This window comes from Podarcis raffonei, chromosome 9 (assembly GCF_027172205.1).
Source record: "Podarcis raffonei isolate rPodRaf1 chromosome 9, rPodRaf1.pri, whole genome shotgun sequence".
NCBI lineage: Eukaryota > Metazoa > Chordata > Lepidosauria > Squamata > Lacertidae > Podarcis > Podarcis raffonei.
Genome location: NC_070610.1, coordinates 77,686,698 through 77,707,242, shown reverse-complemented (window position 1 = coordinate 77,707,242; position 20,545 = coordinate 77,686,698). Strand labels below are relative to the sequence as shown.

Below are 20,545 nucleotides of genomic sequence, written 5' to 3'. Positions count from 1 at the left end.
CATCCTGGGCATCAGTGAACTAAAATGGACGGGAATACAAGAACTTGTTGAATTAACAATTTGAATTGGAATATAAGAAGGGGAGGTGTGGGGAAGTCAGGGAAATATGTTATTGAAAATAAGGATTGTAAACTTTATGTGTTTTTAACTTTTTTGTTTTTTCTTTTTGATTTTTTAATGTATAAAGGTGGAAAAACTCAATAAATATCTTTTTTTTAAAAATGGACGGGAATGGGCGAATTCAGTTCAGATGACCATCACATCTACTACTGTGGGCAAGAAACCTGTAAAAGAAATGGAGTGGCCCTCATAGTCAACAAGAGTGGCGAAAGCTGTACTGGGATGCAATCTCAAAAATGATAGAATGATCTCGATACGAATCCAAGGCAGACCTTTTAACATCACAGTAATCCAAGTTTATGCACCAACTACTGGTGCTGAAGAAACTGAAATTGACCAATTCTATGAAGACTTACAACACCTTATAGAAGTGACACCAAAGAAGGATGTTCTTCTCATTATAGGGGATTGGAATGCTAAAGTAGGGAGGCAAGAGATAAAAGGAACAACTGGCAAGTTTGGCCTTGGAGATCAAAACGAAGCAGGGCAAAGGCTAATAGAGTTCTGTCAAGAGAACAAGCTGGTCATCACAAACACGCTTTTCCAACAACACAAGAGACGACTCTACTCATGGACATCACCAGATGGGCAGCATCGAAATCAGATTGATTATATTCTCTGCAGCCAAAGATGGAGAAGCTCTATACAGTCAGCAAAAACAAGACCTGGAGCTGACTGTGGCTCAGATCATCAGCTTCTTATAGCAAAATTCAAGCTTAAACTGAAGAAAGTAGGAAAAACCACTGGGCCGGTAAGATACAATCTAAGTCAAATCCCTTATGAATACACAGTGGAAGTGACGAACAGGTTTAAGGATTTCGATTTGGTGGACAGAGTGCCTGAAGAACTATGGATGGAGGCTCGTAACATTGTACAGGAGGCAACAACGAAAACCATGCCAATGAAAAGGAAATGCAAGAAAGCAAAGTGGCTGTCCAACAAGGCCTTACAAATAGCGGAGGAGAGAAGGCAAGCAAAATGAGAGGGAGATAGTGAAAGATACAGGAAATTGAATGCAGATTTCCAAAGAATAGCAAGGAGAGACAAGAAGGCCTTCTTAAACGAGCAATGCAAACAAATAGAGGAAAACAACAGAATGGGAAGAACCAGAGATCTGTTCAAGAAAATTGGAGATATGAAAGGAACATTTCATACAAAGATGACCATAATAAAGGACAAAAGTGGTAAGGACCTAACAGAAGCAGAAGACATCAAGAAGAGGTGGCAAGAATACACAGAGGAATTATACCAGAAAGATATGGATGTCTCGTACACCCCAGGTAGTGTGGTTGCTGACCTTGAGCCAAATGGGCCTTAGAAAGCACTGCAAATAACAAGGCCAGTGGAAGTGATGGTATTCCAGCTGAACTATTTAAAATTTTAAAAGATGATGCTGTTAAGGTGCTAAACTCAATATGCCAGCAAATTTGGAAAACTCAGCAGTGGCCAGAAGATCGGAGAAGATCAGTCTACATCCCAATCCCAAAGAAGGCCAGTGCCAAAGAATGCTCCAACTACCGCACAATTGCACTCATTTCACACGCTAGCAAGGTTATGCTTAAAATTCTACAAGGAAGTCCGCTGTGGTTTTATCTGAAATGGTGTTCCTTATAGCTTGTAAACCATCGTTGTGTGGGATGTTGGTATACAGAGATTCCACATCCATAGTAGCTAGTATAGTATTGTTGGGAAGATTATTTAAAGATTGTATTTTCCTCAGAAAATCTGTGGTGTCACGTACATAACTTCTGTTTCAGTGTATCTGAAGAAGTGTGCATGCACACGAAAGCTCATACCAAGAACTAACTTAGTTGGTCTTTAAGGTGCTACTGGAAGGAAAATATTTTTTTGTTTAAACTATGGCAAGTTCTTAAAGAAATGGGAGTGCCTGATCACCTCATCTGTCTCCTGAGAAATCTCTATGTGGGACAAGAAGCTACAGTTAGAACTGGATATGGAACAACTGATTGGTTCAAAATTGGAAAAGGAGTACGACAAGGCTGTATTTTGTCTCCCTGCTTATTTAATTTATATGCAGAATGCATCATGCGAAAGGCTGGGCTGGATGAATCCCAAGCTGGAATTTAGATTGCCGGAAGAAATATCAATAACCTCAGATATGCAGATGACACAACCTTGATGGCAGAAAGTGAGGAGGAATTAAAGAACCTTTTAATGAGGGTGAAAGAGGAGAGCGCAAAATATGGTCTGAAGCTCAACATCAAAAAAACGAAGATCATGGCCACTGATCCCATCACCTCCTGGCAAATAGAAGGGGAAGAAATGGAGGCAGTGAGAGATTTTACTTTCTTGGGCTCCATGATCACTGCAGATGGTGACAGCAGCCACGAAATTAAAAGACGCCTGCTTCTTGGGAGAAGGGCAATGACAGGCCTAGACAGCATCTTGAGAAGTAGAGACGTCACCTTGCCAACAAAGGTCCGTATAGTTAAAGCCATGGTTTTCCCAGTAGTGATGTATGGAAGTGAGAGCTGGACCATAAAGAAGGCTGATCGCCGAAGAATTGATGCTTTTGAATTCTGGTGCTGGAGGAGACTCTGGAGAGTCCCATGGACTGCAAGAAGATCAAACGCATCCATTCTTAAGGAAATCAGCCCTGAGTGCTCACTGGAAGGACAGATTGTGAAGCTGAGGCTCCAGTACTTTGGCCACCTCATGAGAAGAGAAGACTCCCTGGAGAAGACACTGATGCTGGGAAAGATGGAGGGCACAAGGAGAAGGGGGCGACAGAGGACGAGATGGTTGGATAGTGTTTTCGAGGTTACCAGCATGAGTTTGACCAAACTGTGGGAAGTAGTGGAGGACAGAGGTGCCTGGTGTGCTCTGGTCCATGGGGTCACGAAGAGTCGGACACGACTAAACGACTAAACAACAAAACCATGTATGCCTGTGCAGATTTCAATTATTTTTGTTAAATTCATTTCTGTCACCGCATGGTAACATATATTCATCTAGGAAGCTCAGAAATCTTAAAACAAGAAAAACATTAACTCTTCAACCCATGTTGATGCTGCAGTAAATACCTGGGTGGGCATAGCTGGAACAGGGAGTGCAGTCAAGAACCTCACCTACTTGTTTCCACCTGGATACTTAGGGCAGCATCAGGGCAGACTTGAAGGTTGGGAAGGGGGAGTAGCTGTTGTTTATCAAAATTCTCTTTCTCTCTACAGGCTCTCTGTCCAGTTGCGGGAGGGCGGGAATCTAGAGTGTGTGTTCCTGGCATTGGGCAACTGGGACAGATGAGGGATTCTGCTGGTTTACCACCCACTATGCTGCCAAGCAGTCTCCCTGCCTGAGCTGACAGGATGGATCCAGTGGGCTTCCAAATGGCTCTGGGGGATTTTCCAACTGCTCTGACAGGTGCTCCTGCTGAGCTTTGGCTGATCTCTGGAACATCCGAATAATAATAATAATAATAATAATAATAATAATAATAATAATAATATGCTGCCTGTTGTTGTTGTTGTTGTTGTTGTTGTTGTTGTTGTTGTTGTTGTTGTTGTTGTTAATATGCTGCCCATCTGACTGGGTTGCCCCCAACCACTCTGGGTGAATTTCAAAAAATTAAAACACAATTGAACACCAACCATTTAAAACTTGCCTGAACAGGGCTGCCTTCAGATGTCTTCTGCGAGTAAGATAGTTCTTTTCCCCCCTTGAGATCTGGTGGGAGGGAGTGCCATAAGAAGAGCGCAACCACCCAGAAGACCCCCTGCCTTGGCTTGGGCCATTGACACAATTGGCCCTGCATGCCCTTTCAGTTGACCTCTTTTGATTGTCTCCGCAGAGGCAGGGCTCTCATGGGTGAAAATAATAAAGGACAGGTCTTTTAGCTGACCTGTTTTGATTGTATCTATTATAGCAAAGAATGACAGTCTTTTCTTTCATAACCATAGAGGCTAAATAAATTCAGAAGTTCAGGAGAACTGAACTAAATATCTCTGATGTTTCAGCACTTCCGGTGGAGTGCGATCCTCCCGCAAGCGGAGATTTTGCCAGGAGGCAAATCCTGTGCTATATCGGACAAGGAAAGGGTGCTACAGGGCGCAGTAGCCCCTAAATTTAATCTCTGGAGGGTGTCCAGAGAGTCAGGTTCCTGGCGACACCAAAAGCTACCCGCCCGACCGTCAGGTAACTCCAAAAAGGAGCAAAGAGTACGGCGGAGCGGGGATAGCGGGCTAAGGGAACCCATTGTCTACAGCCGAATAGCGAAGCCCTGAGCTTGCAGGGAAAGTGCTCCGCTCTCAAATATAAGAAATTCGGACCTAAAAATTACAGATTGGATGGTGGTTAATAAAGGAAGGATTCGGAAAAAAGAGAGAGAAGATTACGGAGTTCAGCTGTCATCTGGAATCAGCTCAGACACAGCGCTTTACACAGAGCTGGGAAAAGGAAAGTGAGTTGCCGCTAGCAGTTACTGTTGCTTTCTATCCTTTAACTTGTTTCTTTTTAAAAGTATCTCCTTAAGGAGCTACAAAGAAATAAAAGACTACTAAGTTAAAGGGGGAACAGAGAGATACTATTTTGAAAATTGGCAGTCTTTTGATGTAACGGAGGGTAAAAGAAAGATCGAAGCTCCTTCTTACTTTTGGTTTTAAAAGACAAAGAATTGCGTAGCGGAAAATGAGCTTCTGACGCCATTGGCATTTTTAAAAGTAGTGACAAAGACAAATTTCAGGACGGCAACGGTAGTGGATAAAAGTTGTTTATCTGGCTTTTCTTTCTTTCTTTCTTTTTTACTTTGAGTTTTATTGACAAAATAGATATTAGGGACCCTAGCCAAACAAAATTACTGTTATTTGGACTTGGGAAAAATTCTCTTATTTGGAGTATTTTTAACGTGTCTCAGATTTGGATTTATGACCCCTAGTGGATGGAAAACATCACTACAATTTATTTATTTTCTAAGATCTTCTCATTGAAAGACTGATTATAATTGGAGAGAGACTTTGGCTCCTGTTTACATTTGGAATTTCCTGTTTTCTTCCTACATTGGCGATTTTGGAGTTTCGCTCTGGGAATTTTGGTTCGATACTTGGATTGATTTTGGAATATGGATCTAATGTAGACTTAAACTTCTGAATTGGCTTTCGGATCATTTGTTTATGTCAGGGAACTGCCATCGGAACTAGAGGAGGAGGCGAGGCTCCACAGCGATGCTGGAGAGGGGCCAAGCAGGGAGAGAGGCAGGTCTCCGGCTGGGGAAGAAAATCAGCGCAACACCAGGGATAGAGGGGGGCCGATGGGGGAAGCAGAGAGGATGCTCCAGGACTCTTCGCAGGAGACCAGCGAGGAGAGCACAGGTCCTCCGCTGCCCACACCCACCCTGCACACAAGACTTCCGCGCAGGGAAAGTAGGCGGCGACTTGGCGTCAAAGAACTTCTTTGCTGGAAGAGGTTTAAGAAACGCCCACTGATGGATTCTGCTAGCGACTGAACAGCCACAGAGTGGATGGCTGTCCAGACAGAAACGGTTTAACCAGGCAACCTAGCCCAGAGCGGCGGTAACTTACGCACAAGCAACCCCTAAAGCCATTACAGTTTATTACCAGTTTTTTATTATTATTATTATTTCACTGTTACTGAAGACTAACTGTTGGGTTTGGGGACTTTCTGGATTAATTTGGAGGGAGTGCTTTGCTCTCTTTCTTCTTTTTTTGAGGGAATTTTTGTGCTTGCCAAACGTATAACTAAAATATAATTGGATTACAAACGGTACAAAGGAATTTCAGAAGATTAGCTGAATAAGGATTGAGCCTAATTGGTGGTAAGAAGATTGGTCATATTCTGGCCCCTGTTTTGGTCCTCTACTCCTTTTAAATAGTTTTGCTTTTTTACTGCTTTTCAATAGTTAAATTTACGGTTGGGCTGAAAATAGAAAATAGACAATTTACAAACTATAAACTACAAATCAGAAACCCAAACAAAAGATAAAATTGGACTTGACCAATATTTAGAAACTGAATTTCTGTAATTTGGGACATTTGTTGGATTTGTTTTTAGGGTGGCTGGTGGTGGTATAAAATGGTGTTGTGGAGAATTTGTCTGATAATTTTTATAAGATGACACACCAGCAGAAGAAAGGGATAGAAGGGGGGTCCACAACAGATAGGAGGGCTTCTAAACAAGAAGCAGATTTCAAAGCAGAAATTTTGAAAATGTTTGCTGAAGGTAAGCAAAGTGAGAAGAATTTAGAAACTAAGTTAGAGCAAGTTGATAATAAGATTGGGAAAATGGACAAAAAAATTGATGAGACAGTTAATGAACTTAAAGGGGAAATAAAAGAGGTATCTAAGAGAACACTATCTTTAGAGGAGGGGATGAAGAAGACAAAATTGGAAATGAAGTAAGTGAAGCGAGAGGAAGAGAGGATCAGGGTGGAGATGTCGGAACTAAATAAATCACAGGAAGAAATTAAAGATGTGATCGCCATGAACGAACTGAGACAGAGGGAAGTTAATCTGAGGCTGAGAGCCGTGCCAGAGATTCAGACGGAAAATATCAAAGAAAGATTGATAACAGAATTAGCACAGTGGCTGGAGTTACCAATAGAAGAGGTCTCAAAAACAGTACAAAGTGCATTCAGAATGAGAGTTAGAACAACCAAAGCAAGAAAATTTCCAGGTGACTGCTTAATAACTTTCAAGGATAGAGAAATGAGAAATCTGATATTGCAGAACAGAGAGAAAAGATTGAATATAGATGGAAACTACATAATTATCTTTAAAGATATACCAATAAGATTGCTGAAACGAAGGGACCCATACAAGCCACTGGTGCAGATTCTAAAGAAAAATAACATTGATTTTAAATGGGAATTTCCAGAGGGAATTTCGTTTTTTTACAAAAGTAAAAAGCACAGACTGACGAGCCCAGAAGAAACAGGGAAATTTCTGAGAAGGTACAAGGAATTGAAAGTAGAGAAGGAAGAAGTTAAAGGAGCAGAAGGAGGAGCAGGAGCCAGAGGAGAGTTGGAATCAGGGGAAGAAGAAGAAGAGAATGGAAGGAAAACAGAAGAAGAAGAAGAAGAAGAAGAAGAAGAAGAAGAAGAAGAAGAAGAAGAAGAAGAAGAAGAAGAGGTAAAAAGGTTATAGAAAAGTAAACCAAACTTATTTAAGCGGAATTACCATGGCGTTAAAATGATGGAATTGGAATATAAATGGAATGAATGAGAAGAAAAAACGGAATAAAATTGAACAATTTCTAAAAAAGAAAAATTTGGACATTATATGTTTACAAGAGACACATGTGGCAAGAAAACATAGAAAAATCTTGACTAACAAAAGATTAGGAAATGAATTTGTATCTTCGGATAAAGAGAAAAAAAGAGGGGTAGTTTTATATATTAAAAGCAAAATCGAATCTCAACAAATCTTCAAAGATGAAGAAGGGAGGATCATAGCAGTCCGGATCAGATGGCAAGGGGAAAATTTGATAATTGTCAGGATCTATGCACCTAATGGAAACAAGACTGATTTTTACAAAACTTTGGAAGAAAAACTATTTGAGTATATGGATCAGAAAATCATAATAATGGGAGATATGAATGGAGTGGTTTCATTGGAAATGGACAGACTAAGAGATGGAACGAGTAAAGAAGGAAAATTACCTAAGACTTTCTTTTCAATGATTAAGAACTGTAATTTGATTGATATTTGGAGACTTAGACACCCATTGGAGAAACAATTCACTTTCTTTTCCAAACCAAATCAGTCAATGTCAAGAATAGATCAAATAGGGGTTTCAAATGAATTGACGCCAAGAATTCTACAAATTTAAATTCAACCTAAAGTAATTTCCGATCATAATCCAATAAAATTGGAACTAAAAGGCTTTGAGGAAAGAACTTTTAGATGGAAAATTAACAATTATCTTCTAGATGACCAAAGAATTGCGGAAAAAGCACAAAAGAAATTAACTGAATATTTTGTTGATAACATCAATAAAGGTACAAAGATGAGTGTAGTATGGGACGCAAGCAAGGCAGTGATGAGAGGTTTCTTTATTCAGCAGAATTCATTGAGGAATAAAAATAGAGAAAAAGGGAAAAAAGAAATTTTAAAGCAGATAATGGACAACGAACAAAAATTAATTAAAAAACCAAATAATTCGAAAATAAAACAAGAAATTAAAACTTTGCAAACTCAATTTGCAATGATAATAAACAGAGAAGTGAAATGGAATATCAAAAAGTTAAGACAGAAAAACTTTGAATTCGCTAACAAATCAGGTAAATGGTTTGCCTGGCAAATCAAAAAGAGAAAGGAACAGAATACGATTAGTAAAATTACTGTGAATGGCGAAGAGATAGATAATCCAAAAGGAATTAGAAAAGGATTCTTGGACTTTTACAGACAACTATATAATAACAGAGAAAGGAAGAACATGTGGAAAATAGAGAGATTGTTAAAAGAAAAAAAGGTGCAGAAGATCCCGGCAGAGAAAAAGACCAACTGAATGCCCCTATGGAATGCGAGGAGATAAAAGAGACTATAAAGGAATTGAAGAGGGGAAAGGCCCCGGGACCAGACGGATTTACATCAAGTTACTATAAAGAACTGAGAGATGTTTTGACAATCCCATTGAAAGAAGTTATGAATAATATTCTGAAAGAAAGAGATGTTCCAGAAACGTGGAAAGAAGCATATATCACATTCATCCCCAAACAGGACTCGGATTTAACACAGGTCAAAAACTATAGGCCTATTTCATTGCTGAATACAGATTATAAAATATTTGCTGGGATTTTAGCGAGAAGATTGAAAAGGATATTATTAGAAATTATTCATAAAGACCAAGTGGGTTTCCTTCCAGGCAGACAGATGAAGGACAATATAAGGAATATAATTAACATTTTGGAATATCTGACTGCCAGGCATGAGAAACAAGCTATATTAATGTTTGTGGATGCAGAAAAGGCCTTTGATAATATAACATGGGACTTTATGTTGAAGAATCTGGAGCATATGGAGGTAGGGAAAGAGTTATATATTGGAATAAAGGCAATATATACAGAGCAGAGAGCTAAATTGATTGTAAATAATGTGACTACGGAAGACATAAAAATATCTAAAGGAAGTAGACAGGGATGTTCGCTCTCGCCATTGTTATTTGTAATGGTCCTGGAGGTCTTTCTAAATGCGATTAGACAAAATGAATTAATAAAAGGGGTAACAGTTGGCCAGAATGAATATAAAGTTAAAGCCTTTGCTGATGATCTGGTAATAATGATTGAAGAACCAACAGAAAGTGTAAAAGAAGTATTGGAGGAAATTGAACAATTTGGAAATGTGGCAGGGTTCAGATTAAATAAGAAGAAAACTAAAATAATTGCAAAAAATATGGAGCAAAGTATGATAGAAATAATGCAACAACGAACAGAGATAGAGGTGGTGAAAAAGGTAAAATATTTAGGAATTTGGTTAACTCCTAAAAATATTTATTTGTTTCAGAATAATTATATACCGGTCTGGAATGGAATAAGGAAAGATCTGGAGGTGTGGGGTAGAATGAAACTATCCTTCTGGGGTAGAATTTCTACGATAAAAATGAGCGTTCTTCCAAAGATGTTATTTTTATTTCAGACTATCCCCATACTAAAGGGGGTAACGATTTTTAAAGAGTGGCAAACAGTGATTTCAAGGTATATCTGGCAGGGCAAAAAACCAAGAATTAAATTTAAGTTACTAACAGACGCGAAAGAAACAGGTGGTTTTGCCCTGCCAGATTTGAAATTATATTATGAAGCAGCATGTCTTTGCTGGGTGAAAGAATGGATAAAATTAGAAACTAAGGAACTACTAGATTTAGAAGGTTTTGATAATAGATTTCGATGGCATGCTTACTTATGGTGTGAGAAGAAGAAAATACCATATTTTTTGCACCATAACACTCACTTTTTTCCTCCTAGAAAGTAAGGGGAAATGTCTGTGCGTGTTATGGAGAGAATGCCTACGGGTGGCATGCCTACGGATTTTCCTCCTCTAAAATCTACGTGTGTGTTATGGTCAAGTGTGTGTTATAGAGCGAAAAATACGGTACATAAAGGCTTTGGGAACCACATCTTCAGGAGTTCGTTAATAAAAATATGGGATAGGTATAAAAACCTATTAGAACCAAGAGTTCCACACTGGTTATCTCCGTTAGAAGTTATGACTGTAAAGACAATTAATATGAGAGGTAAATGGATTACATATGGTGAATTGATAATTAAAGAAGGAGGAAATTGGAAATTAAAACCATATGAACAAGTTAGAGAACATATTTATGATTGGTTGCATTACTTTCAGGTTAATGAAATGTTTAAAAAAGATTTTAAAGAAAGTGGTTATGTAGAAAAAGACTCAAAGTTTCAAACAGAGATAATAAACAATGACTGTAAAATTCTGTCAAAAATGTATAAGATATTGTTGGAATGGCACACGAAAGATGAAGAAGTTAAATCGGTAATGATACAATGGGCCAAGGACTTTGGTTATAATATACAATTCGATGATCGGGGAAAATTATGGAAGGAAAATTTAAAATTTACCGCATGTACGGCGTTAAAGGTAAATGTTATGAAAATGTTTTATAGATGGTATATCACACCGGTAAAATTAGCAAAAATGTTTAAGACGTGTAATAAGTCTTGGAAATGTAAAGAAAAAGAAGGAACGTTTTATCATATGTGGTGGGATTGTAAGAAAGTGAAAGGTTTCTGGGAGATGATATATAATGAATTGAAAAAGATGTTTAAATATACATTTGTAAAGAAACCAGAAGCTTTTCTTTTAGGGATTACAGGAAAGGAAATAAGAAGAAAGGACTGTAAACTGTTCCAATGTGCAGTTACAGCAGCAAGAATTTTATTGGCCCAGAAATGGAAACAAGAGGAAATACCGACGATAGAAGAATGGAGAATGAAACTGACAGACTATGCAGAGTTGGATAAGTTAACTGGGAAAATTAGATATTGTTGAGACCAAAAGTTCATCGAAGACTGGGGAAAATTTGTAGAATATCTGAAAAATATATGTGATGTGCAAACAACACTATCGGGGTTCCAAGAAGCACTGTGAAATTTGAGATGTATTGTTAAAAGAAATAGAAGCGGGAGGGAAAACTAATGGCAATACTAAACAGAAGAAATGCGTAATTGAGAGGTAAATATGGATGATTGGCAGAGAAGCTGAAGGAAGTCCAAAAAGAGATAATTTGTGAAAATTTGGATAAAATTGTATATTTGTGTTGAAAATTAATAAAAATCTTTTCAAAATAATAATAAATATCTCTGATGTTTCTCTAGGGTGACCCCATGCAAAGGACTGCAGCACTCTGTTCTGGCTCAAAGAGTATTCAGCTAGAGGAGGGGCTTTCAGCTGGGGCAGAATCAGGGCAGGTTCTCACTGCACTACAATTTTTCATCTTACCAATTTCTTTTTGCAGTTCATCATTTTTGTTGGCAAGATACCGCATTTCCTCTGATTTGTTTAGCGCTACAGCGAGTATTCCAAAGTCTAAAAGATTTGAAATAGTTCAAGTCAAAAGAGTATCTGAAATAACAATCTGCAAATATTAAGAAACCATTTTCAAACATTTTTAAACACTCTAGCCTGAAACAAGAAGCAGAGCTCAAGGATCGGGTTCTTATGAATATGAGGACAGACTTGATTCTCTGTGGCTGAGATCACCAATGAAAAGCCTCAGAAGAATCCTGCAGCTGGATCAGACCAAAGACCCATGCAATCCACTATCCTATTCTCATATTATAAGTGGCTCATGAAGTATCTCTAATGTTCCTCTCCTATGTCCTCCTTTTCTGCTGGGAATCACAGGGTCACAAAACAATATTGCACTGAGTCACACAGTAAAACCAAAAATACAAAAATACTTTTAAGTTTTCTATTATGCTTTGTGAGATCTAAGAAAATAGAGGCGCCCAAACTCTTTTTTGGATGAATTCTGGGTTGCATTTCACATAGAGCTAAGTAGGACATTATGTCCGTGCAGGAATTTCTCCTTGTGCAATACAATCTTCAGCCCCTTTCCCTCCAATCTGTTCTGACGTTTCCCCCCACTCTGGAGAGCAGCTTTGGTGATGGCATGCAGGGAGAAGTGGGGCCAAAGTTCCCTTGTGCTAGTGCTAAATCTTGTGTCTCACCATGTTTGCTGCTAATATCGTTATGTACTTTTTGAACTTTGAATAAAGATGTTAAAAAAACAACAACTGTCTGCTTTTCTTCCTGCTGAGGAATGAAATAGTGATGAACTCTGTTGGGTGGTGAGTTTCATTTCCTATATGTATCGCTCACACAATATGAAAGTGGATAAAAGGAATTGAAATATGTTTACATTAAAAATGTTCTAGCAAACATGAGGACGTGCATATGAAATGCTTACCATCCTTGTCCTCATAGAATGAATCAATCCCAACAACAAAGTTTCGAATCATGGTCATTGCCACTTGAAACTCCTCTCTGTTTTTCACTTCCTTCTGATCTAAGGAGGAGGTAGGTAGAAAAGAAATGAAGAAATTGTTTTCTAGCACCCTGGTCTGATGACCTGGGGGAGGGGATACTTGGTTTCAAACTGCTTTTAATATTGAATTTAAAATGCTGACTTTTCATGTGCCCCAGGACCTTAGAGAGAAGGGTGAATAAAAAAATCAAATCAACAAAAACATAAATATGATTTCTATTAATATTTTCTTCTCCCCACCCTTAAATTGATGTTTCCTATGCCTTGATTGGTCTGTTTTCATTTAGCCTGTTTTTCATTTCATTTTCATTTAGCTAAATGTATTTCATTTAGTCTGTTTTCATTTCAAGTCCTGTTTTCATTTAGCCTGTTGCTTCTGTCATCAGATGGTTTGGCCTTCCTTTGAAAGCTTTAGATTTTTGGGTGTCCAGATACCCCTGTCCTCTTTGTCCTGTGGACTTGCATTTGCCAGGCTGCCAAATGAGCTGCAGTAATGCAAATTCTTGGATCATTTGGTTTCCTCCCCCTGAGCTTTGCTTACTTTGAGTGCCCTTTAAAAATAAATTAGCTATGAAAATAGGCCATTTGTTCATCTATCCACTCCTATCCACTACTCTTTTTCTGATGAATACTGGGTTGCATTCCACATAATTCTAAGAAGGACATTATGTCAGTGCAGGAATTTCTCCTTGTGCAATGCAATCTTCAGCCCCTTTCCCTCCATTCTGTCCTGAAGTTTCCCCCACCCTGCAGAGCAGCTTTGGTGATGGCATGCAGGGAGAAGTGGGGGCAAAGTTCCCTTGTGCTAGTGCTAAAATCTTGCAGCAGCACAAACATTGTGAATTACAGTTTGATGGGGAAGGACAGCATTTCTAGTGGGGGGATGTGAGAATCACAACCATCTGCTTTTCTTCCTGCTGAGCAATGAAATGTGATAAACTCTATTGGGTGATGAGTTTCATTGAATATATGTATTGCTTACACAATATGAATCCCAAAGTGAACTTCAGGAATTGACGCCTGCTTAAATTAAACAGGGTCTAGCAAAAGTGAGGATGTGCATAAAAAAATGCTTACCATCCTTGTCTTCATGGATTGTATCAAGCCCAACAACAAAGGTCCGAATGATATCCATTGCTATTTGAACCTCCGCTCTACTGTTTGCTTCCTTTTGATCTAAGGAGGAGGTAGGTAGAAAAGAAATGATTAAAATGTCTGACTGTCTGGGGGAGGGGATACTTGGTTTCAAACTGCTTTTAATATTGAATTTAAATTGCTGACTTGTAAGGCAGATAAGAAATCAAATCAACAAAACCATGTCTATGACTTTTATTAATATTTTCTCAGCCCTTGATAGCGGCTGTCCTGCTGGTCTGAAGTCCTGTTTCCATTTAGCCTGTTGCTTCTGTCATCAGATGCTTTGGCCTTCCTTTGAGAGCTTTAGATTTTTGGGTATCCAGATACCCCTGTCCTCTTTGTCCTGTGGACTTGCATTTGCCAGGCTGCGAAATGCCCTGCTGTATGCAAATTCTTAGATCATTTGGTTTCCTCCCTCTGAGCTTTGCTTACTTTGAGTGCCCTTTAAATATGAATTAGCTATGAAAATAGGCCATTTCTTCATCTATCCAGTGCTATTTTTCTAGAAAAAGAGGCACTGGAACTAAGCATGAATGCCTCCCTTGTTCCCTTAGATTGGCAACGGAGCCCACCTGAGAGGGGCTGGAACTGATGAATTTCGGCTGAAAAAGGTCCTGCATATATCTCGATATTTAGGTAGGCTCTGGACCCACACACTTTGGCCATGGCCTTATCCTCTGCAGCCTGTTTCCCCCAAGCACTTTCCTTCAGGGGACTGGAGCCCTAGCAGAGGGCAGGCTGGCGAGGACCAGGAATGGGGGCTCTCCCTCAGCAAATGAGTATTAGTTGGGAAAGGAGCAGAGAATTGCAATTGGGAAAGGGAATTGCCCAGGGTGTTCCAGGGACTTGTGTTAGCCTGTGCTTCTGTTCCAAGAGCTGGAACTCACTTATAAATTGTAAGCAAAACAGTGCCATTGCTCTCAATGGGTGACAGCCGCAACTCCCTCCCTGAAATCAAAGACGGATCAAAGGGATAAATGGAAGGTGGATCCTGCCATCTCTTTTTGGAAATGCTATTGGCATTGAAGGAACGCCCGTGACATTAGTTGCAAAGTATGCTAATTATGTACTTACATAGAATGTAAATCAGCAGTGTCATGGCAGTGAGGATGAAAATCTCAAGTATGATCAATCTTTCACCCGTTGGAGATTTGAAGAAGATAACCAATTCCTGAAAAAGAGATGCTTGAAGAAAGACAATTCTACTTTAGCCATCAGTAGCCAACATACCATTCCCAGCCCAGGAAAAAGGGTTTCCATATTATGTGGCAGCCATCAGCCAGAGACAGTCACTTGCTCAGGGGATGGGCACTTGGGAGGATAAGCAGGTGGAGATGGCAAGGTGAGATGTCTTGCTGCTTGAGGAAACTTTTCTTACAAATGTCTGGATCAGAAGACAGGAGCCTTTGATATTACTTTCTCCCCCCCCCCCTGACAAATGACAAGATGCCCCCCCATACACATAATTCCACATACAGAAGCTGGGCTGGACTGGCCATTGGCTGATATTTCGATGCTGCTGATGGGGCAGCAGACTAACTGAGGAGGTGCAGTGCAGCTTGTGTGGTCTACCCATCTCTGCCCACCTCAGCACCTGCAACCTGAGGCAACTGCCTCATTCTGCCTAATGATGGAGCCATTCCTGGCTGCACACAGTAAAGGAACACCACAGCCAGCAGCAAAGAGTGGGCTGAATCCTGGGGTTTCTGTGGGGATTAGTGGATCTCTGGCACCCAAAGAGCTGTGTGTGCTTTTCTCTGCACTCCTCCCTACCACAACATGACTGGCTCCACTCCCTGCCTGTCTCTCCATCAACTTCCCTTTCCCATGCATTCCTCTACTTTATGAGAAACCTCATCCCATATGACTGTGCTGTATACAGACCACCTGTTTCTTTTGCTGCTGCTTTACGCTTTCTGAGCGCTAGCTGTCTTCTGGACATTGCATGTTTTCTGGATGCTGCACTCTTTGCAGGCGTTAGCTTCCCCATCCTCTCAGTTTTGTCTGTGAAACAACAAGCTATTATAACATGGAGTATAAGACTATGAACACATTGGTTGTATGGTGGGTGTTTAACCTTCCAAACGCAAAGTATAAGTCTCTTGTCTAGCATCAAAGCTCACAGTATTTGCTTTTGTTGTCCTGCACTTAATCTCCCTATTACAGGAACATAAATTTTAAAATAGATGCACACCTACAAATGTAAAGGATTTTCTTGGTACAAAGTTGAAATGCACAACAACTTAAAGTAAAAAATGGGTCTCAAGGGGCATTTCCAATATTACACTTTGGTGTCTATCAGTATTAGACAATCCTTTCCTATAAAGACATTTTTGAAACGTCTTTCTTTTTCTTCTGCTGGATCAATCTCAGTTTTAAACCAAAAAGATGTTCCATATGGATTCCAAGGAATTTTAAAAATGTTTTAGGTAATATAGCACATTCTCATTTTGCATTCTATTTCTTTCTAAACTCCTGGACATCTAGTTTCTAGAAGTTCAGTAAGCATTTGCAAACAACAGTTATGGGTTTGATCCATAGGTTCACTCTATATTTATTTTACGGGGTAAATCAAATTTGGGGCAATCTTCTTTGTGAATGAAATGGGTTGATCTGTACATCAGCTGATAAGATCAGATGAAGTGTTTTTGGTTCTGCTATTAATGCAGCTGAAATCTCAGTTATTGGTGTGTGCTAAAAAGAAATATCTTGCTTTGCAACATTCATTGGGTGTTTATTTAGAGGCTATCTGCTTATGTCAAGATTACTTACTGTGCCAAATTACCATGCCTAAAGGTCCAAATGCCTTTCAATTTTGTGTTTGGCCCTTCTGCAGCAGCAACTAGAGCTGTTTTCATCAAGATACCAGCCCTCGGGCTGAAAGTGGCTTCCCCATAATACATTGCCAGATGTTCACCATTTCATAGATCGTGTGGGATCTATGAGGTCTTCAGATGTTCCTGGGTGCCAGCTCCCTCCATCACAGGCATCATGGTCAATGGTTGGGGATGACGGGAGTTGTAGACCAGTAACATCTGGAAGGCCACATGTTCCTCACCCTTTAAGGAAGGTATATACATTTATTTATATAACTACCTCCTGATCATCAGAAAAGATGGAGTACTAGATCCGGTCTCAGTTGGATGCATATAAATCCAATTGAGTCTATCAAGAAAAAAAGAAAGAAAGAAGAGGGCAGTTGTCTCATTCCGTTTTGAAGCTATCTGACATAGTAGCCCTTGATATGCTAGTAAATTAGTTTTTCAAAGATTTGTATTTTCTGGATCATGAACTAGATCTGGATTTACAAACTGGGCCCATGAATCAGAGCAGCACACCTGTATTGCCAGGGAATAAAACAGAATGTGGTGCTCCTGGTTTGCAATGTAGCTGGAGCTTTAATATAAGAAACATGGCTGTTGGAGAAGAAGTGAAAGCAACTTCATGGCTTGACCAGCTATCAAACACCTGACTGCATGGGGGATGGATTGAGGAATCTTCGGTTGGGGAGACATGAAGAACTAAACCTATTCTATCTGTATTATGACTATTGTTGCCTAAGATCTTTTGCATAATAATAATAATAATAATAATAATAATAATAATAATAATAATAATAAAAAATATTTATACCCCTCCCATCTGGCTGGGTTTCCCCAGCCACTCTGTCGGCTTCCAACAAAAGATTAAAAATACATTAAAACATCAGTCATTATAAACTTCCCTAAACAGGGCTGCCTGCTTATAGATTACATTATTGGCTTTACAGCTTATTCCAGTTGCTGTTGGTTTTCTGTTAGACTGTATTCTACGTTGCTGATCAATTTCTTTGCTAATGTTTACCAATTAATAAAAGTTTGTCTCTACCTAAGAGTCTCTGTCCAGTGGAATCCAAAGAACCTCTTGCGTGCCTGGTGGTTGCTATTGGCCAATACAGTAATACTACCGGTAATACAGCACCTGTACACAGCCCTCAAATGTTCCACCACTCTGTTTCATTGGATGACCCTGAGTTCTAGTATTTAAAAGAGAAAGACCACCTGTAGTTTCTAAAAGCTCCTTATCATTTAGCCTCTTGGTGACCTTTCGGCCCTGGAATGAGACCCTGCAAATATCAAAGCTTGTAAGGAAAGTGTTCCACCCATCAGACCACTTTCTGTTTGGATACCTTGGTGTTGTCATGGAACAATCTTTTCACTAATTTCTTCCTAAGGGTGTTTCATCCTCCCACTGGCTAAGAACCACCTCCCTTGTGATGTCAGGCATTCCAGAACTCCTCCCATTTAGGCTATACCATTTCTGATTGTCTGCTGATCATATCCAATCAGCATTCCACATAAAGCATAAATCCAGGGAAATGTTGGTTTCAGATTTATTATACTAATTAATTTTTCAAAAGTTATTAGTTTTATTTTTTATTTAGGCTGGGTACATGCTTTACCTTCAAAGCATATCCCCCAGAAGAATCCTTACTCCTCATAAACTCTGCTAGTAATATTGGAAAGCTTCCTATCTCAACACTTATACCAGGAAATATGGCAAAGTGCATTAGTGTAAATCTTCATTTGCAAAGTTAAAGCACAAAGAAAAGGAACAGAGGCAATTAAATTTCAATATGTTTGGTCTATATTTATTGAATGTATCATCATCAAAACATACCGTATTTTTCGCACCATAGGGCGCACCGGACCATAGGGCGCACCTAGTTTTTAGGGGGGGAAATCAAGAAAATTGATGTGGGGATCCATTTTGTAGCACAAGGCTAGGGTTAGGGGGGCTGAAGCAACAGAGCCCCAGACCAACCATCCCAAAGACATCTTCCTTCCAAATCAGGTTGACAAAACCAAGCGCTGCTTTGCAAGCGACACGATGTATGTCTGCACTGATCTTTTTGCCGTCTTAAGTCGTATTTGTGTGTGAAAACCGTCCCCAGTGCAGGTGGGGTAACAGCAGCCAGGATTTGGGGCTGCAAAGAGGAAGGAAACAGACCATGTGGGGAGCGGGATTTAAATCCACACTCTCGCGCTTAAACCCCACCCCCTGTAAACCCTGCTAATAAAATCCCCTAGCACTGCGGTGGGTTGGACTAGATGACCCTTGGGACCCCTTTTAACTCTACAATTCTACGATAAAAGTCGGACTTCTATGATTCTATGCTTCCCTTGTGGCTGCTTCAAAGTTTATAAAAAAGAAAGAAAGTCCGGAGATCCCATCGCGCCTATTCTGCGTCTCCTTTCCCGGCTGCCTTCGCTGCCTCCCCCTGCAAAAAAGGGGTCTCTTCTTCTTCAGGAACTCCCCTACTCCAGCAGGCAGGGGCGACGTGTTTTGGCGCGTTCCTCGTCTCCCCCCCCCACCTCCGCCTCGCCTTCCGGGTTCCTTCGCTCCCTCCCCTGGCCGTTTCTGAGGTGGGTGCTGGCAGGGCTTTCCTTGGAAGAGCAATCCCCCCATGGCGGTGAGGGAGAGGGGCGGTGGGAGCGTGCGTCTACGTCGTCGTCAGGCGGAAGGGAAGCCTCACCGCCTTTAAATGGCATTGCTTGTCATCTGAGCATGCTCCTGTGTCGGCAGGCAAGAGAGAGAGCGTGGCGGGGGGACACCAGCGGAGCGCGTGCTTCTTTCTGCCAGTCGCCGCCGCCAGCCCTCCCTCCCCAGCGCGCTTTTTCGGCTGCGAAGCGGCAGAAGCCACCCTCTTGCCCCACCTCCGGCGGCTTTCCACACACATTCCCCCTTTTTCGCCCGGGTCTCCCTCGCATTAGAGAGAAACGCCTCAAGGCAGCGAAGAATAAACAGCAGCACAAAGCGAGACCCAACTGCGAGGCGCTCTTTGGGGCGCTGGTTTTCTGGCACGCGCACTCTTTCTCGGCTTTCCCTTTTTTGCTGCTTTTCTCTTTCCCCCACTTGATGGCTGCGCCGCCGCCAAGCCCGCGGAGCTGATGGGCATCTGCTCAAGCTACCAGGCGGTGATGCCGCACTTCGTCTGCATAGCCAAGGAGTTCCCTCAGCCCACCCGGCCGGCCAAGCCAAGCTGCCTCGGGGCAAGCTGCGCAGACCCCGCCAGTCGCTCTTCAAGATGCAGCTCTCCTGGTTTCAGCAAAAGAAACCCGAAGCCTTTGGAGCAAAACCCGAGTTCCTGCTGCGCTCCAAAGGCTTCAGGCGGCTATCCCTGAAGCCTGCGTTCGCTCCATAGGATGCACACACATTTCCCCTTCATTTTTGGAGGGGGAAAAGTGCGTCCTATAGAGCGAAAAATACGGTACATGCCACCAGTGCTATTTTTCCACACTCAAAGGGTACTGGAACCTACCATGAACACCTCCCTTGCTCTCTCACAATGGTGTCCACCTGAGAGGTGTCAGAACTGAGTTCAAGTGAGTTCCAGATGCAAAAAAGCCCTGCATGCAACTGACCTTCAACCAATGGCAACTCATCGAGAACTGTACTTGGATTGAAAGATAGATCTGCACAAACTCTGAGCTGGACTCTGATAAGCTTCATATGCTAGAAATCCCTCATAACTATGTACCCTTTTCCCTGTTATTGCTCATTATGTTTTTGTATGTTTATATGTCACTACCAATAAAAATATTGTTCAAAAATGATTTCTGTCATTCATATCCTGCCCTTCTGTATAAAGATACAAGAATCATATAACACTGGTCCTATCTCCAGTGGCTCCCAGTACATTTCTGAGCACAATTCAACATGTTGGTGCTGACCTTTAATCCTCTAAAAGGCCTCAGCCCTGTATACCTGAAGGAGCATCTCCACCCCCATAGTCCAGCCTGGACACTGAAGTCCAGCTCCAAGGGCC

At 40.8% G+C, this 20,545-nt stretch overlaps 3 protein-coding genes across 5 annotated transcripts in view; 1 reads left to right on the top strand and 2 right to left on the bottom strand.

Moving 5' to 3' along the window:
- LOC128420556 (CD209 antigen-like protein A) overlaps nt 1–17,978 on the bottom strand; it is a 188,593-nt gene extending 170,615 nt beyond the window's left edge. The window contains exon 1 of the mRNA XM_053402161.1: nt 17,906–17,978. The gene's annotated coding sequence lies outside the window, so the exon portion shown is untranslated. The remainder of the gene's footprint in view (nt 1–17,905) is intronic.
- Nucleotides 1–20,545, bottom strand: part of LOC128420553 (CD209 antigen-like) — a 128,316-nt gene that overhangs the window by 61,667 nt on the left and 46,104 nt on the right. For both annotated transcript variants that reach the window (XM_053402154.1, XM_053402156.1), the window contains exons 3-7: nt 15,622–15,756; nt 14,812–14,922; nt 13,678–13,776; nt 12,523–12,621; nt 11,553–11,639 (exon numbers count right to left, since the gene is read on the bottom strand). In XM_053402154.1, the coding sequence (XP_053258129.1) occupies nt 11,553–11,639; nt 12,523–12,621; nt 13,678–13,776; nt 14,812–14,922; nt 15,622–15,727 (502 nt within the window). In that variant the 5' untranslated portion in view covers nt 15,728–15,756. The remainder of the gene's footprint in view (nt 1–11,552; nt 11,640–12,522; nt 12,622–13,677; nt 13,777–14,811; nt 14,923–15,621; nt 15,757–20,545) is intronic.
- On the top strand, nt 225–11,068 carry LOC128420557 (craniofacial development protein 2-like). 2 transcript variants are annotated; one of them, XM_053402163.1, is made up of 2 exons: nt 225–871; nt 10,918–11,068. In XM_053402163.1, exons 1-2 carry the CDS (start codon nt 365–367, stop codon nt 10,936–10,938), a joined length of 528 nt encoding a protein of 175 aa, XP_053258138.1. In that variant the 5' UTR covers nt 225–364; the 3' UTR covers nt 10,939–11,068. The 2 variants fall into 2 exon arrangements, with proteins under 2 accessions (XP_053258138.1, XP_053258137.1); XM_053402162.1 differs by lacking the exon at nt 10,918–11,068 and having other exon boundaries at nt 225–1,654.